This window comes from Gossypium hirsutum, chromosome D04 (assembly GCF_007990345.1).
Source record: "Gossypium hirsutum isolate 1008001.06 chromosome D04, Gossypium_hirsutum_v2.1, whole genome shotgun sequence".
Taxonomy (NCBI): domain Eukaryota; kingdom Viridiplantae; phylum Streptophyta; class Magnoliopsida; order Malvales; family Malvaceae; genus Gossypium; species Gossypium hirsutum.
Genome location: NC_053440.1, coordinates 51,371,990 through 51,391,941, shown reverse-complemented (window position 1 = coordinate 51,391,941; position 19,952 = coordinate 51,371,990). Strand labels below are relative to the sequence as shown.

General features: G+C 34.2%; 1 protein-coding gene and 1 non-coding gene across 2 annotated transcripts; one reads left to right on the top strand and one right to left on the bottom strand.

Annotated features, from left to right (window-relative positions):
* Nucleotides 1–1,472: 1,472 nt before the first annotated feature.
* LOC121216605 (small nucleolar RNA R71) lies at nucleotides 1,473–1,579 on the bottom strand. Its single transcript, XR_005912786.1, has one exon. It is a non-coding gene; the product is annotated as a small nucleolar RNA R71 (small nucleolar RNA).
* Nucleotides 1,580–10,258: 8,679 nt separating this feature from the next.
* Nucleotides 10,259–10,968, top strand: LOC121215930 (protein RALF-like 22). The gene has a single exon (XM_041090831.1). The coding sequence runs from the start codon at nucleotides 10,360–10,362 to the stop codon at nucleotides 10,729–10,731; it is 372 nt and encodes a 123-aa protein (XP_040946765.1). The 5' UTR covers nucleotides 10,259–10,359; the 3' UTR covers nucleotides 10,732–10,968.
* The last annotated feature ends 8,984 nt before the right edge of the window (nucleotides 10,969–19,952 follow it).

Here is a 19,952-nt window from a genome sequence, read left to right as displayed (position 1 = left end):
TTGGGATGTTTTTATTTGCTACCATGAACTAATTTTCCAAGTACCTAGGGAGATAAACCCTAGGATGGATTCTGTTATTTGATTTTCTATTTTTTACGCAATAAATACTTGGATCTTGTTCTCAATTATTTATGCTTAATTCTTGGTTTGATATTTCTAGATTATTAATCTATGTTTGATGTGCTTAAATCAGAGGAGTAATAGACCTTGTTTAAAAGTAGATCTAACATAATTGAGTGGAGTTGCATGAAATCTTAGAAATAGGACGACATAAATCTATCGGATTAGAGTCAAATATAATAAGGGAATCCATAAATCAAGTTAATGAGATAATAGGGGTTTTAATTAGAAATAAATTTCAACTAATAAACCTAGAGTCAATTGCTCTTAGTCTTGAAGAGAGATATTAGCATAATTTAAGGATTTCTACGGATCAAGATGCTAAGTGAAGAAATTGCATGATTTAGATTAGTAATGACAGATGAAGTCTAGGTGAATTCTTGCCTAGGTATTGTTTTGCTTCTTGGTTGTTTACTCGATTATTTTCCTAATTTGTTCTTTGTTGTGTTCGTTAGTAAATTAATTTAGTTAATTTTAGTTTTAATCAATCACTCCAATTTTTTCGGTTAAATGATAGAAAGACAGTAGTTACTAGTATTTTTGTCCTTGTGGGAATGATATTTTTGCTCACCGTAGCTATACTATTAATTGATTGGTGCACTTGCCTTAGTTAGATTTTTAGTTGGTTTATGACTGCAATCAAGTTTTTTGCGCCGTTGTTAGGGACTAAAATATTAGGAAAACTTTATTTCTATTAATTTTGCCATTTTTATTTTAATATTTTTGTTTTTAATTTAATTTTTACGTTCTAATTTTTTCGTTTGTTTCATTCTGACAAGTTCTTTTGGTTTCTAACTAGATGAAACCCATTGAAACCGTTAATTTTTTATAGTGTAGTTGAAAAGAATACTCGTAAAAATCGTAGAGAGGTTAGAAAAGCAAGGCAAAATCAACAGAATAAAGTAGACGATCAAGAGGAAAAGCATATTATTGTGGAGATGGGTGATAATCAAAATAATCAATAGCTTCTTACAGCTCCTGCTCCTCATACTATGTATGATTATGCTAAACCTACTCTAATTGGGGCTGAATCGTGTATTGTGAGACCAACTATTGTTGCAAACAATTTTGAGCTGAAGTTGAACACAATTCAGATGGTACAGCAGTATATTCAGTTTGATGGGTTGTAAGATGAAGATCCGAATGCTCATTTGACTAACTTTCTAGAGGTTTGCGACACATTCAAGATTAATGACATTTCTAATAATGCCATACGCTTACGGTTGTTCCCATTTTCTTTGAGGAGCAAGGCAAAATAATGGTTAAATTCATTGCTACGAGATTCTATCACGACTTGGGCGCAAATGACTAAAAAATTTCTATTGAAATATTTTCCACCAGCTAAAATAGCTAAGTTGAGGAATGACATATATTCTTTTGTTCAATTTGATATTGATACTCTTTATGATACATGTGAGAGATTTAAAGATTTGTTAAAAATGTGCCCTCATTATGGACTACTTTTATAGCTTCAAGTTCAAAATTTTTAAAATGGTTTGAATCCCTCAACTAGATAGATGATTGATACAGTAGCTAGCAGAACATTGAATAACAAAACACCTGAGGCAACTCAAGAATTTATTGAGGAGGTGACATTAAATAATTATCAGTGGCAAGTTACGAGAGTAAAACCTATCAAAGTAGCCGAATTTTTTTATATCAGTGCAATTTTTATGTTAGCAAATTAGGTTGAAGCTCTTGGTAAGAAAATTGATAGTTTGAATTTTTCTAAATAGGCGAATCTGATGATGCAGTATGATGTGAATGGAGTGGGAATGATTAATTCAGCATATTCACCCTTCAAGTCTAACATGGAGCATGAACAAGTCGACTTTATAGGTAATAATTCAATATCTTAGAATAACCCCTATAGCAATAGTTATAATGCAGGTTGGAGGAAAGATTCAAATTTCTCTTGGGGTGGTCAAGATAATCAAATGTCACAACCCCCTTTGGGTTTTCAATAGGCTTACCAACAAGAGAAGAGACCGAACATTGAGGACATGTGAGTTAAATTTATTTCAATGTTAGAAACTTGATTTCAAAACAATGAAACAACACTGAAAAATTAGCAAGCATCGATTCATGGGCTTGAAAATCAAATTGGATAGCTTGCCAAACTTTTTTCGGAAAGACTACAAGGTAGCTTACCTAGCAACACTAAAACTAACCCAAAGGAGCAAATCCACACAATCATTGTTTGAAACGTGGAAGGGTTAGTCAAGCTGGAAAAGACAAACCACAAGTTCCATATTCGACAGATTGAAGAAAGACCGCATAAACGAACAATATGGTAAAATTTTCAAACTTTTATAAAAATTGCATATTAACTTACCTTTTGTTGAAGCCCTTTTGTAGATGTCAAAGTATGTAAAATTTTTAAAGAAGCTGTTAACAAACAAAATTATGTAAAATTCTTAAAGAAGCTATTAACAAGCAAAAGGAAGTTAGATGACTTGTCAATTGTGGAGCTCAATGTAGTTTGTTCGGCCATTTTCCAAAACAAACTACCCCATAAATTTAAAGATCCATGGAATTTTAATATTCATTGTCTCATTAGTAGTTTAAATATTGAAAAAGTTTTGACTGATTTGGGGTTAGTATAAATGTCATTCTTTATAATATATTCAAACAACTTGGCCTTGGGGAACTCAAACCCACTAGGATGAGTATTCAATTAGTGAGTAGATCAATTAGATATCCTAGGGGTATTATTGAGGATGCATTTATGAAAGTCGATAAATTTATATTCCCTGTTGATTTTGTTGTATTGGACATGGATGAGGATATTAAGGTACCTATGACCTTAGGTCGACCCTTTTTAGCCACTACTAGAACCGTTATTGATGTTGGTATTGGTGAACTTGTGCTTCGTGTAGGTGATGAAAAGATTACTCTTCAAGCACATGATTTTGTGAGAGTCCCTAGTAAACGAGATGATACTAATTGTTCTATTAATGTTAGTAATCATGTGGCTCAATGTTCCTTTCAGGAAATCCCTTATGAAAACATGTTAGAGCCACATTTTATTCAAAAGGATAGACCTTGAGGGACAAGTGAATAACGAATGGTGCAACACGATGAACTAGATGAATGGCGAACAAAGGTTGATGAGAAATCAAGAAAACACAAGGAAGAAACAAAGCGACGCCATGATGTGCATGTGAAGAGAATGAACCAATTCAAAGTTGGGGACAAAGTACTGTTAGACAAATCAATCCACGAATTTTTCCTCCAGAATTTAAGTCAAGAGGGTCTAGCCCATGTTTGGTAAAAACTATTTTTCCATACGGTACAATTGAGGTAACACATTCTGAATTCGGCACATTCAAGGTAAACAATACTTGTCTCTCAAACCTTATTTTGGTGGTAAAACTGATAACAAGAGAGAGGAGCTTCGGCTCCAAGATCTGCCTTACCCGTAAGCTTAAAAAGGGAAGTCAAACTTAGACTCTAAATAAGCGCTTCTCGGGAGACAACCCAAGTGTTTTTTTGTTATTTATTTATTTTACGTTCTTAAAAAAATTGAAAAAAAACCTTAAAAAATTACATTCATTTTTATATTTATTACTTAAAAAAATTTGAAAAAAACAAAGGGTCACACGACCTGGGGTGATCCACATAGCTTAGAGACACAGTCATATGGGCCACACGGCCTAACCACATGGACATGTCTCAAACCATGTGAATTCTGGAGTGATTTTTTTTCAATTTTATTTCAATACAGTGAGTTACACACAGGCTAGAGACACAGTCGTGTGAGACACACGACTCGTTACACAGGCATGTGTGAGACCGTGTTCCGTACACGACCTCACACATAGGCGTAGGAGAAACGAAGGGTGATCACACACGGCCTGGAACACAGCCGTGTGTGACACACGGGCATGTCCTAGAACGTGTGGTTACTAGGCATAATTTTTTTTTTCAAATTTTGAATACACACAGGTGTGTGGCACGATCGTGTGGCCCAACACGAGCCTTCACACGATTGTACCCCTCATTTCAAACAAAAAAACCTTAATTTTTTCACTTTTACCCTTTCTTTTCTATTCACAATATTCTCCCTAAACCAACACCCTAACCACCATTTAGTCTCCTTTACCCTTTGATATGCCTCCACCAAGCTCTAACCCTAACCGTGGAAACACCCACGACCACTGCCACCGTACATCATACCTTTCCCCCGTCCTCGCGCATATTTGGTTGTATCCTTTTACCCCCTTCCTTTCCATCTCTCACATTTGCACTCCACTTCAAACTGCCAACGAAACCATCCACTTTCCTAAGCCACCTCTGTCCGTCCACCAGTCCTCAACAACAAACCTTTCTTTCTTTCCACCGTAAACTGAATCACCACAATGTGCACCTCTATATCTGTTGACCACCAACATCGTTTGTGTCTCCCTTTTGTATATATTTTATTTTATTTTATTTTTTATATTAGTTGTTTTTATTAGAATTTGTTTTCTTATTTTTATTCTTGTTATTTTTATAATTTTATTATTATTAGTTTTCATTCGGTCTACTTTTATTATCATTAGTGTAGTATAGCTTTGTTTCTCTTACTCTTGATTATTATTCTTGTCAGTAGGATAATTTCATTATTATGGTATTTGTTGCAATATTGTTATTATGGTTTTTTCTGTTTTATTCTACTTAGTAATTGTTCTCCTTTATGTACTAGAAGTAGATTTTAATATTAGTTCCGTGATATGGCTTTCATCATTAGTTGGGTTGGTTACCAATGTGTTCTATTTTGCATGTTGATTTGTCTATGCGCTAGAGTAGTTCTTGCTGATGCTGACACTTCTGGTTATCTAATTTGTGTCTTTGTTATTTTGTACAGCTGCTAATTTACTTGGTTGGTTATCTGTTATTTCAAGTACATAATAACAAATACTAGAGGTAAGACTAAGGTTACAGTCCCCGCTTTGAAAAAGCAAAAGACACTGGGTGCAACCTCGTCATTGGTTCCTCCCCCAGTAGCGAGACATACTTGTCTCCAATCATTCTCGAGTCCATATGAGGACCAATATCAACATCTGAAGGAGCGACCATTAGGTTTAGGTCGTTGCATAGATTGAGAGGCATTATAGGCGATCCACTTAGTTGATAGAGCGCAAGCACTGATCGGTACAACTCTATATGATCGATTTTTCACCATCATCGAGCCTACTTATTCAGAACTCACACTGGAGTTTTGTTTGACATTCTCTCTGCAACAAGTTACATCGCAGTGGGATGAGCCGCGTATTGTATCATTTAGACTCGAGGGTGTAATGCATTATCTAAGTGTCCCATGCTTCAGAGCCCCCTTTAGACTCTATTTCAAGGAGTTCATGAGTACAAGGGATTTCCCCACATTATATGGGATTTCCCCACATTATACCGCCACATCTGTCAGCCACCTTCTCTCTGTTGGATCGATATTGCTACGACTGCGAATCCATATAACCCAAGCCAGTCGAAGGCAACTTCTCTACCTTCGGCATTGTGCTATACTCATGTCATTTTGGTGCACACATTGACCGGTTGGAAAGAGAGTACCGGGGTCGTGGGTACATATGATGCTCACTTCCTATGGATCATGACGATGCACCGCCGTATCAACGTTGCTTATTTTCTTGTACTATCTTTTTGCCACTAGTCTGATCGTAGCATGAAGGGTCCTATATGTTTGGGCCCTTACGTGACTTGCCTAGCGAGGTATTTTGGCCTCCTTGATACTCTAAAGTAGACATCCTCTTTTACCTTGGTTAGACAAATGATCCTGCAGGGATTTTCCATTATGAGTCACATGAGGATGATCGAGCGACGGCATGGAGTGGGTCCCCGTCGATACACATTGTCTCATTCAGACTCTCAAGATGAGTATAAGGAGTTCTCTGACGATGATCCTCCTTACCATGCAGACCCACCTCATTCTCCTCAGCCGAGTCACCCTATATTTGCTCCCACTGTTACACTCTAGGATCTCTTTGAGTGGTTTGACCACTTTGAACAATGATGCTTTAATCGATTTGATAACATTAAGGTGTATTTGCATAAGATTTGCCAGCATCTCCATATCTTTAATCTTGATCATGCGCCTCACAATCCCGACACTTCTCATGACGCCGATCACTAACCTAATTTCATTTTCTTATTTAATTTTTTAATTTTTTTTGTACTTTTCTTTTTCTTTTCAGTTGTTTTTATGTTATTTGTGAGACTTCTTTATTTTTATTTTGAACCTTGTTGTTATTTTTATTATTTCGATGATTGTTTTTGTTCGAGTTTGTAATCTCTTTATCTTCTTTTATATATTTTTATATTTTTATTAGTTTGCTCAAAAACATGCACTTAATTTAGATTTGTCGACGATTCCAGTTTTCCCTATTCTGGCGATTTTATCCAAATTCAGGGTAGTTTCAATTCTCTCTCTCTCTCTTTTGATATTGTGCTTATTCTATGATTATATATGTTTGTACATTGAAGACAATGTACATATTAAGTGTGAGGAGGTTGTTTGTATATTTGTTACAAAATCCCTGAATTATTTGTTGTGTTTAAATAATTTTCTCATACCCTCCATTAGAGTGACAAAAATTTTATTTGGAATTTTTATTGACGTTGTTTTGGATTAATTTGTGGATTTTTATGTATTGGTTGATTTATAATTTAAGAAACGAGAGAGTCAAGCATGATAAGTTGTTTTTAAGAAATAAATATTTTAGGTTGTCTCCCTGAATTGAAGTATTATCTTGAAATTTTATATTTGCAAGTTTGACATCAAAATCATAATTTTTTGTGAGCTTTTGAGCCTATAGAACATATATTTTATTTCATACTCATTTTATTTTTGTCTGTCAACTTGATTGGTTACTCTAGAACTTGCTTCGGTTATACATGTCGAGACCACATTATTGATTTGATATACTGAGATAATAGAGGCACTTAGTATTTAACCCACCTACCTTTAATAAGCTTACATGTTGTATTAACCCTTAGTGAACCCCATTGATCCTAACATGTTTTTTTATTATTCTAACCCATCAATGTTAACCCATAACCCATATTTATGTTGTAAATTATCCCTTTTATTGACTCCCTTTTTGTCGAGATTTGACTTGGTTAGTTGCCTAACTATGTTTCATCATTTGCATTGTTGAATTTTGTTCTAAAAAAACAAACAATGAAAAAAAATTGATTGAGCTTTAATAGTTAGTTTTATATTGTGTTGAAAAGCTCATTTTTATTATTTATTTCTTGTTGATGTGAATTCTTTTAATTCAGCAAATGATTTTTTTTCTAGTTTGGTAACTTATCAACTCGACTCTTGATTGTAACCAACTTTTCTAGCCCTTTCCATACCCTTAACCTAAGCCCCATTACAACCTTTTAAAGACCTCTTGATTGGTGTGTCATCTCATTTTATCATGGTGGGTATTTGATTTTCAAGCAAGCTTATGATAATAGCATTTCTCATTCGACTGTTGAGAGCACAATAATTGAACCTTAAACACTTTGAGTGCTTTGAGTGATTTTTAGTGAGGATGTCAATTCTTGTTGATTTTGAATTTAAGGTAATTTTTTGGATAGGGGAGACACCTATATTTTTGTGCTTTAAAAATTTCGGCTTAGACTGCTTGAATCTTTATTGTCCTTTTGGTTGAATTTCTAATGTATGATTGTTTCCGAATTATCTTGAAACATTATTAATGAAAATGACAAATTGAGAAAAGTTAATTTGATTGTGGGTTGAGGATTTTGCTTGAGGATAAGCAAACGCTTAAGTGTGGGGATATTTGATAAATGCCTAAAGTAACATGCTTTAATCTCATTCTTAATACATTTTTGGATGATTAATCGATGTAAAATGGTAAACAAGCAAAAATTGGAAAATCGAAGCAATTTCAGGAGCCACACGGACTAGACACATGGCCGTGTGAGCCACACAGATTGTCACACGAACATGTGCCAGACCGTGTGAAAATCGCAAATCGCACTCCAAACTTGCGGGAAAATACATTTTTTTAGGTTTTTTTTAGCATTTTAAGACCTATATATGACAAAGGTAAGAAGGGATGAGTGAGTTGTCATAGAATACTCAAGAAAACAACTCGAAAAACACCATTGAAGTCGACTCTGAAGCAGATTTCCATCAAGATTGAAGATCTCCTTTTGATTTCTTTTAAGTTTATTATGAGTTTCTTTGTTTCTTGTGGTTATACTGCCTTTAGGATGTGTTTATTTGCTGTCATGAACTAATTTTCCAAATACCTAGGGAGATGAACCCTAGGATGGATTATGTTATTTGATTTCTATTTTTTTATGCAATAAATACTAGGATCTTGTTTTCAATTATGTGTGCTTAATTCTTGGTTTGATATTTCTAGATTATTAATCCATGTTTATATGCTTAAATTAGAGGAGGAATAGGCCCTGTTTAAAAGTAGATCTAGCATAGTTGAGTGGAGTTGCATGAAATCCTAAAAATAGGACGACATAAATCTACTTGATTAGAGTCAAATTTAATAGGGGGATCCATAGATCGAGGTAATGCGATATAGGGGTTTTAATTAGAAATAAATTTCAACTAATCAACCTAGAGTCAGTTGCTCTTAGTCTTGAATAGAGATATTAGCATAATTTAGGGATTTCTACAGATCAAGATAGTAAGCAAAGAAACTGTGTAATTTAGATTGATAATGACAGATGAAGTCTAGGTGAGTTCTTTCCTGGGTATTATTTCGCTTCTTGGTTGTTTACTCGACAATTTTCCTGATTTGTACTTTGTCGTGTTCTTTAGTAAATTAATTTAGTTAATTTTAGTTTTAATCAATCACTCCAATTTATCGGTTAAATAATAGACAGACGATAATTACTAGTACTTTTAGTTCTTGTGGGAACGATATCTTTGCTCACCGTAGCTATACTATTAATTGATAGGTGCACTTGACTTAGTCTGATTTTTAGTTGGTTTACGAATGCAATCAAGAGCGTTCCTCCATTGTAAGCCAATATTCCAAGTTGATGACACTTGGCTTTATGGGAAGTACAAGCAAATCTTTCAAATCGTGGTTACACAGGACGGGAATCGAAATGTCCTGCCGATTGCGTTCACAGTTGTTGAAAAAGAAAGTATGAAGTTGTAGGAGTTTTTCTTAACCAACCCACGGCATCATGTTGTTATCTAGGACGCAATTTGCTTGATGTTTGATAGAGGAAATGGTCTTGTTGCTACAATTAGACATTCTGGTGCCCCTTGGTGGTTTATGTACTACATTCGTAATGTAGCGAGTAGCTTCCACAGAAAGTACAAGTCAACTTGTTACCAACTCAAGAAAAATGATAATACCATGATAAATATTTAGAGTACATCTAATATCATCACTTTGATGTATTTAACTATTTAATTTTTTCACAATTTAAATTAATTTTTTATTTTAATTTCATTCATCATGTGTTATTATTATTAGTTTTGAACCTTGCACTTGAATTATTTATAATATATGTTATTTTTAAACGTATATCTATATTCTAAATATGTGTTTTCACATGCATATAGTTTAATGTCACTTGATGTAAACACACCAACTTAATTTAAAGGCATAATGAAAGTTAATAAAAGGCAATATGATTATATTAATAATCTACATTTTCCCACTATTTCTTATGATTTTTAATAGAAATTATATAAAGAATTAATTTTTTTTTGAATTATAAGAGAAGGGCAAAGCCCTAACAACAACGCGACTAGCACGACTCGAATCCCAATCACACCTGGAGCAGTGACCACCCTAACTATTAGGCCAACACACGAATTTTATAATAAATTCCGGTCCATATTTAGATGAGGTATTTTATAAGATTAACATAAAAATATTGGCGAGGGTTCCATAATTTAGATGGCAGACAATATAGCTATTTGTTGCTGTCTCTCAGTCCAATCCATTCTTCTAAAATTAGGTACGATCAAAGATCTTCATGAGAGGCTTCAATTTAGGTACTAGAATTGATTATAGTACTTACTTTAGGCCAAATTTGTAGGAGCAAGAAACGTGCATCCCCGAACGAACGTTCAGTTATGCGTAAAACAAGTTAAAAAACACATACATAAAGCATAGCCAAAGCCATATTATCCCATAATCACTTCTCCAAAAATAAAACAGTATATCCCCCAAAACTTCGTCACCAAAAACCCAAACCTATTTCTTTGCATAACTTCCTCACCCCCCCCCCCTTTTTTCTCTGATGAATCTTCGTCTTTCTTCTGCCCTCCTCACCGTCTTTCTAGCCTTATCGGCGTTGTCATCGTCTTCCCATGCCACCGAGAATTGGAGCCGATCCATGTTCTGGAGCAAGCTCCAGGTCCGTGACCGACGTCTCTCCAGTGACCAAATATGTCATGGTCACTCCGGCAAGTGCCTGGAAGAAACCGATTTGGATATACACCGCAGAGAATTAAGCGCAAGAAAGTACATTAGCTACGCCGCCTTAAGGATGAATGCTGTTCCATGCAATCAACCAGGTCGATCCTACTATAATTGTGGCATTGGTGAAGTTGCTAATCCATACACTAGAGGGTGCAGCGTCTTAACCCGTTGCCGTCGGTTCACTGCTTAAAATGAAGCAATTTCTATTCTATGCCCATCATAATTTCTCGTACACTTTCTCTTTTCCATTATTGTAGGACAAGCTTTTCTTCTTTTCTCTAATTATTACTAGTATTTTCTTTTTCAACGTCGATAATATATAAGTGTGGGTTGAGATATTATTTCCAAGGACGCATAAGTTTCAGTTAATTCTTGAAGTTGCTACCTTTATGATAAGGTTAAATATGAATTCTCAACTTTTCGATCATATGATTCTTATCTGATGTATAACTAGTATATTCAGTTTTTGTACTTTTTGTATATTTGAAATTTAATCTTTCCCTTCGTATCTATGTAACAAAAAAATTATATTCTAATAGAACTGAATTTAATAAAAAATTTTGATGGTATTAATAATTTTTAAAAATTCACATAAGTATTTTAATTAGAATAAAATATTTAGGCTAATTAATGACATTATAAAATTTTATGTAGCAAATTATATCAAAATTAAAATTTAAAGATTAAAGTTTAAATTTGATTGAAATATAGGGATTAAAGATGAAATTTAACCATAACTTCTCATGTCAAAAAAAGAAAAGCAGGTAAGGGAGGCCTTAGGGCATTTCTTTTTTTTTTTTTTTGGAAACAGACAAAGAGAGCAATAAAATCAAAATTAGCTAGCTAATGAATGAAACTCAGCGTTTTGGTTAATCTGCTGTAACACCTTTGGAGCAGGGGCACCAAACTGGTATAAATCCGGCCAAACCCATCGCGAAATTCTAAATTGTAAGGGTGAGTAAAATTTGATTTAAATAAAAAAATTAATTTTTTATTTTAAATTAATCGAATTGAATTATTTAAATTATTCGATTCATCTCAAATAACCTGATTTGAATTTCGAGTTCTAGTTGAGTTGAATCTCAAAAATTAAAAAATTTGAATAACAGATTAGTGTAAATACCCTTTTGGTCCCTGTCAACTTTGAAAATAAACAAATTGATCTCTCTCACAACAAAAATTACAATAAAAAATTACAATAATATTTAAAAATTCAAAATATTTATAAAAATTTCAAATTTTATATTTTTAAAAAATTTTAAAAAATTCTAATATATATATAAAAGTTAAAATTTTAAAAATTTTCTAAAATAATAATTTTAGGATCTGATTCAAATTTATCATACTCAAATATCCTATTTTATTATTATTTTGTTTTGAAATTTTTTTCAAATATATATAATTTCAAATTTATGTGCTCTAACATGGAATTAGTTATACTTATTATACAACAATATTATTATTTAACATGTTTAATTTTTTTAATTTAACTCAAACAATTTCACTCGATTCAACTTGATTCGAATTTTATTTCACTCGATTCCATTCGAAAAATAATTCAAATTGAGTTAAAATAATAAAATAAAACTCGTAAACTTGATTAACTCGAAATTTTTTCACTCGATTCGATCAAACGCTTAGTTTTAATTCACTGCTTTATTCTCCTGTCCTAGTGCATGAACCACCCATACATCCCATTTTCTCTTGCAAAACTGCTGTATATCCCTTACCAAACCAAGTGATGATAGAAAATTCTGCCCAATTTGTCAGTTCAACCACTTCTCTACTATCATTTTCAAGAATAATATGCTTGAACCCATGGTCCCAAGCGAGAGTCAGCTCATCGAAGATTGCCCATAGTTCGTATAGAAGAATTGTAGCGACGCTGATACTGCAAGAACCCCAATATCCACTCACCTTTATCATTTCGAAAAATACCCCCAGCTGAAGTTATAGAACTTGATTTAGTCAATGCTCCATCTGTATTAATCTTTACAAGTCCATAAGGGGGTTGACCATGTAGAAGATTAATTAATATTTGGAGAAATAAAACAAAGAAAATGATGAAGAATATAATTGAGAAGAGAAATAAATTTTGTATGGAAGAGAGATGCACCATTTCTAATAAACTTTTTCTTTTTATTTCACACTCTACAAATGCTTCATCACATACAACTCTTTATATAAGAGTTGTAAGTGACTATTCATCTACATCACTTAAATGCTATAGGAGTTGTGACTATTCATGCATGTGTGTAACTCTTCATCTTCAAGTCTCTTCACATTTCTAACTCTTCATAATTTATTTTGTGCAAAATTAATATAATTATGTGCCAACAATGCCTCCCTTAAATTAAACTTGCTTCGAACTCCCAACCTTTCAACATTTTTCTTGAAGACTTGTCCACTGAGCGGCTTTGTGAAGATATCAGCCATATGATCTTCCGTCTTGTAATATTCAACTTGAACATCACCATTATTCACCAGTTCCCTCACGAAGTGATACCGAATGCTAATATGTTTTGTCATTCTATGAAGAACTGGATCCTTTGTGACCGAAATGTAGAACTATTGTCACAAAATAAAATCGTTGACTTGTTTTGCTTCTGTTTAAGACTCTCCAAAATTCCACATAACCAAATCAATTGACATCCTGCATAAGATGCAGCAATATATTCAGCTTCTTTCGTCGAAAGCGCCACAACTTATTGTTTCTTTGAGCTCCATGAAATTGCACCACTACCAAGGTGAAAAACATAACCAGAAGTGCTTCTGCTATCATCAATGTTTCCTGCTAAATCACTATCCGTATAACCAATGAGATCAACTAATGTATTAGCTTTATAGAAAATTCCATAATCAATGGTTCCCTTCACATATCTCAATATTCTCTTGCCAGCTTCCTAGTGATTGGAGTAAGGTTTCTCCATGAATCTACTCACCAAGCTAACAACATACACGATGTCAGGCCTTGTCGAAGTTAGATACATCAACTTCCCAACCAAACTTCTGAATATGGTGGAATTGACAAGCTTTCCTTCACCCTCTTTAGATAACTTCAGAACTTTGAAGCATGGAGTAGAGACTGGATTAGCATTTTCCATCTTGAACTTTTTAGAACTTCCTTTGCGTAGCTCTCTTGTGAAATGAAAATTCCTTTCTCGGATTGATAAACTTCAATACCAAGAAAATGATGAAGTTTTCCCAAATCTTTCATCTTAAATTCTACCATCATTGAGTGCTGAAATTCTTTCAACATCTTCACATCATTTCCCGTGAAAATAAGATCATCAACGTAGAGACTTACAACCATGAATCTTCCTTGAGAATTACTTTTGATGTAGAGAGTATGCTCATATGGACATTTCTGGAATCCACACTTCTGAAAATAAGAATCAATGCTGCTGTACTAAGCTCGGGGTGATTGCTTCAACCCGTACAAAGCTTTCTTCAACTTGCAAACTTTTTCTTCTTCTTATTTTTTGACAAACCCTGGTAGTTGATCAACATAGACTTCTTCTTTGAGAACACCATTCAAAAACGTAGATTTTACGTCTATTTGGAACATTTTCCAATTGTTTTGGGCAGCAAGAGAAATAAGTAACCGAACTGTCTCAAGTCTTGAAACTGGAGCAAATACATCTGTAAAATCTTCTCCTTCCTTTTGCTTGTATCTTTTTGCAACCAGTCTTGCCTTGTACTTGTTGATAGAGCCATTTGGATTCATCTTTGTCTTGTACAACCATTTGACTCCAATAGAATTCTTGTGCGGCGGCAAATCTATGAGCTCTCATGTAGCATTGTTTTCAATTGAGCAAATCTCTTCTTTCATGACTTTCGTCCATATTTCTTCTTGATATGCATCATCAAAAGAAATTGGATCTTCTCTTGCAAAAAAGGCAAATCATTTTTCAGATCGGGCTGGATGAAGAAGAATTTGATGAAGAACTTGGGGAAGCAGGAGGATTTCCTGCTTGAGCATCATTTTCAGCATTCTCAATTACTACCTCTTCTTCTTTTTCTAGTTCAAAAGGAAAAATTGGCAAATTCTCCTTTTCAACTTCCATACCTTCAAACATGGAATTTTCATCAAACCGAACATCTCGGCTTATCACAATCTTCTTTGTCACCGGATTGAACAACTTGTATGCCTTACTTCTTTCACTATAGCCAATGAAAATGCATTTCTCTGACTTGTCATCCAACTTGCTTCTCATTGCATCTGGAATATGAGAGTAAGCAACACTCCTAAATACTCTAAGATGACGAACACTAGGCTTTGTACCATACCACGCCTCATGTGGCGTGCAATTCTCCAAACTTCTTGTAGGCGATCTGTTGATAAGATTAACTGCACAAGAAACAGCTTCAACCCAAAATCTTCTTGATAACCTCTTTCTTTCACACACACCATTTTGCTGAGGTGTATGGTGGACTGTCATTTCATGCCGAATGCAGTGTCTCTGCAATATTTCTCAAATTCTTTTGAAAAATATTCACCTCCACGACCTGTCCGCAAGGTGTTAATTTTTAGCCCAGTAAAGTTCTCCATTTTTTCCTTGAAAACTTTAAATATCTGAAAAGCCTCTAATTTTTCTTTGACACAATATACTCATAATTTTCTTGAGTAATCATCAATGAAAGAGATAAAGTAACGATTACCTCCCAAAGATGAAACTATCATTGGACCAAAAAGATCCGAGTGCTGCAATGGTCTTCTTGCTTTCCACAAGGATTGAAAAGAAAAAGTAATTTTTTTTTTACTTTCTAAGCTAACAAGCTTCACAAACATCATCAAGCCGATCGATCTTTGGTAAAATTCTGACCATCATCTTCCTTGAAAGCATCTCCAAATTTCCATAGTTCAAATGTCCATATCTATCATGCCACAACTTTGAAACTCCTTTATGAGCACCAATAAAGCAAGACATCTTCTGATTTTAAAGGGTAAGAGAGAAAAGATTATTTGATGCTACTCTAACTCTAGCAACAACCTGATTTTTCCTTGACAAGTAACAAGCCATGTCACGAAAATTAATATCATACCCCTTCTTCAAGAGATGCCCAACGCTAAGCAGATTATTTTTAAGACCAGGAACAAAATAAACTTTAGACATTTTCTCAACCCTTCCTTGCTTTGTTTTGAACTCCAACTCACTAACACAACTAACTTTGTAAGCTTTGTCATCTCCTACTTTTACTTTTTTATAATCAGATTCAAATAACTTCGAGAAAAAAAAATTTGTTACCTATCATATGCTTGCTAGCACCACTGTCTATGTACCAGACATCATCAATCTCTCCACCATGAGACACGAGCAACAAAGTTTCTTGCTTTTCCTCTTGGTCATTTTGGACTATATTAGCTTCATCTTTCTCTTCTTTCTTGTACCAACATTCACTCACCAAATGACCAGGTTTGTGACAATGATAACTTTCAAAATAGCCACGACCTCTTCCTCTTTGATTTCCATATCTACGTCTTCTTTGTGAACCTCTAAAATTCTGATTTTGGTTGGTTTCTTTCCATCCATTCTCTGTGCTTGCATCTTCACCTCTTCCACGAACATTTGAGCCTCTTCCTCTAAAGTTTCATCCTCTTCCACGACCACGATCTCTCCCTTTTTTATTTTGAAAATCTCCCTTCTTCTCATTTAGAGACAACTTTGACTGGAGTGCTTGATCTAGAGCTACTTCCTTCTTCTTCTTGTTTAATCTTTCTTCGTGGGCTTGCAACGAGCCTGTGAGTTCATCATTGGTCATGGTACTCAAGTCCTTTGATTCTTCAATGGCTACCACAATGTAGTCAAATCTAGAATCCAAAGAACGGAGGATTTTCTCAACAACACGAATATCATCCATAGTTTCACCATTTCTTTTTAATTGGTTGACTATGGACAAAACCCGTGAACAGTAATCAAAAACATATTTCAACTCTATTTTTTACAATCTTTCAAACTCCCCTCGAAGAGTTTACAACCGAACTCTTTTTACCTTTTCATCTCCTTTGAATGAATTATGTAAAATCTTTCATGCTTGTTTTGTCGAGGTGGCACAAGCGATTTTTTCCCAAGCCACTTCATATGATTGATCTCCTTGATATATCCAAAATAAGGCTTGCTGATTTTTCTTCCTTGATTTCCCTAGACTCTCTTTTTGAGTTTGTGTTAATCATTCCTCCTTTTCAGCCTCAACTTCATTATAACATTTTTCAACAACCTCGTATTCTTCTAGAAATCCAAGAAGAACCTTTATTTGGATATTTCATTTGCCATAATTTTCTTTGGTTAATTGGGGAGCGGAAGAAAGAGGAATAGAATTGTTCATTTCGATCGAACTTGGCTCTGGTACCAATTTGTAGAAGATTAATTAATATTTTGAGAAATAAAACAAAGAAAATGATGAAGAATATAATGGAGAGTTATGAACCAAGTTGTTATACCACTTGGCCATACACAAGCTATGCTGAACCACTCCTCTAGAATCTAAATCCTTATTTTAAAAAATGAATCAATTTTGTTGTTTCCAAATGAAATAGCAGGCTGTCAAAAATTGACTCTCCCAAATTGTCCCGTCCCTAATGCTGTTCCATCGATTACTAATTCCCCCAAATAACCAAGGAGTAAAGTCAACATGAAAAAACCTGTGTTAAACCTTGTTAAGAACAATTTGATTCCAAACATCCTAGCGCCTACACAGTTCCTTAAGGCTTGAAGAGGAGTTTCTAGAAAACATGAACAACTTTGGCATACATCAACAGTTGTAAGGCCTCTCCTCAACCTCTCAGTATTAGTTGACAAACGACCATGGAGTGCCACCCAAAGAAACTGTTTGACTCGTTGAGGAGCCTGGATTTTTCAAACCCTTCACCAACATTCATCTTTCTGTCCTCATGAATCACTCACCATCCTTTCAAAAGCTATAGCAACCGTACAAACACCATTTGATGTACCACGCCATAGACATATATCCAAATTAGCACTTATCGTAGGAGGAGGATTCATCGAAGCAATTTTAAGAGTCATTTGGTGATCAATGTAAGAACCAAAGCGAAACCAAGCCCAACCTCCACTTGAATCCATATAATCAGCCACGCAACTAGATCGTTCCTGATATGTTGGAATAGCAAATTGGTTAATTAAAGGACCCATGCCCGGAACCCAACTATCCTCCCAAAATTTAACTAATCTACCATCCCCTACCATCCAATAGATATTAGCACGCAGAATATCCCAACACTTCGACAAAGAGCTCCAAAAAAAGGAACTATAAGATCGGTCAATGGAAGCTAGACTTCCATATTCAAACTTGTACTTACTACGTAAAACTTTAACCCATACAACGTTTGGTTTGGTAATAAGCTGAAATTCAAGTTTAAGAAGAAAGTCTTTGTTTTGGTCCACTGATTTCCTCAAACCAAGACCTTCATTATGCAATGGTTGACAATAGGAAATCCACTTGACAAGAGCTACCTTACGTGATCTATTCGAAGAGCCCAAGATGAACCCACGAACAAGATTTTGAATTTACTTATCATATGTATAAGTTCATAGCTTCAAATATCTTTTTATCCTTTTTGCAACATTATCCTAGGTTACAGCAAGATGCCAAACTATATTTGTTCCTTTGCAATTGTAAGTTTGTGCAAATTAAACATAATAAAAAAGAAAAGAAAAACTAGCCATAGAAGAGCATATTCTATTATAATATTCTCGCATGATGACATTCATGGTCGAAGATACCCCATCATTTCAAATTTTCTTGGAAAAAGTTGTTGATTCGGTTAGGGAAAATTATATCAACAGTCACTCAACTTTGATGCAGCTGATAAAATAGTCACCTTGACTTCAATTTAGTCACTCAGCTTTCGAAAAATGACAAATCAGTCACTAACGTTATCGAAAAGTGACAAATCAGTCAACTACTAACATTTTTCGTTACAGGCCAACGGAATAGGTGATCTGACCAGTTAATTAGCTGACATGACCAATTAACTAGTTGCGTTGGATGAGGAACCAAAGGGTTTAAAATCTGAACGGGTTTAAAGAAAAGAAAACAAAAGATGATTGGTTTTGGGTAAAAAGAAAAAGGATCGATTGGGTCTTTACCTTTTTCCTTCTCATTCTTTTTCTTCTTATCTTTTTCTTCATATTTTTCTCCCTCAACATCGTTCTCCTTATGCTTTTCTTATTCTTCTTCTCTTCTTTCTCTTCATTTTATTTTACCACCTATTTATCATCATGTTTTTCTTCTTTTTTCATCTGCATCTCGTCTTTTTTTCTTTTTTTCTCTGTGCTCTCATCATCTTCTTTTTTTTCTCCTTTTTATTCTTCATTACTCCAAGTTCACTACCCTCATGTTTTTCCTTATCCTTCTCTTGATGTTTCTCCCCCTTATCCTCTTTATGCTTCGATTTTTCCTTCTCCACTATTTTGGTCTTCATTTCTTCATGGTTTGGCTCCATATCCTTCACCTTTGCTTTGAAATGTAGTTCTTCCTTCTTTACCTTTTTTTCCTCTGCTAACAATCGATTCAAATGTACCTTACAACTTAGAATCATTTGCCACAAATTGAAACTCGAATGTAAGTCCTTCCTAATTTTTTAACAAATTCTCTAAAAGAATGTTGAATATAAATAAGCACGAACAAAATAAAACCAAACATGAACAAACTATAGGATTTATTAAAAGACACAACATGATGGTTGGTATATTACAACTAATGGCATTACACATAAAAGCAAGTTTAGCACAAAACTTCTGATATTAGAAGCATGATGTTCAAAGTTTCAAACATAAAAGTGATCCAACTTTAATGCAAGAATGAATTTGTGCCCTTCAACTAATTGATTCTAAGTACTTTCACTACCATCATATGTTGACAGGAAAGAAAAACAAATGACAATGTGACCTAAAAAAGTTGTACTAGTTTGATTCAACTGAATGAGAAAACTAACATTTCAAGCAAATATAATAATAGGGAAAATAGTGGTAGTATAAAAGGTTTCAATGATAAATCAACATAAGTTTTTTCAATACCTTTAGTATTTTCTTACTCCCTATACCTATTTCACTTCCAAGAAGAAGGTTAATATAGGTCGGTGACATACGCATGCATATAATAAATGGATTTAGACATTAGAAACATTTGCTAAACCTAATGCGACATTGTAACCTTGCACAATTAATCACACTATACTACTACAAGGAGCAAAAGCTCTATTGCTACTAGATTCAGCCACTCTCCAATCATCATTACAACCCCTACAACCTAGAGGACAAGCCATTACAAGCCATTACAAACTCAAATAATTGTAAGAAGAAAGAAATTAAGAAGTTACTGCTAGACCAATACAAAGGAACAATTTTATGAAGATGATTTAAAGGAAATGAAAGAGAAGCACATGCTTCC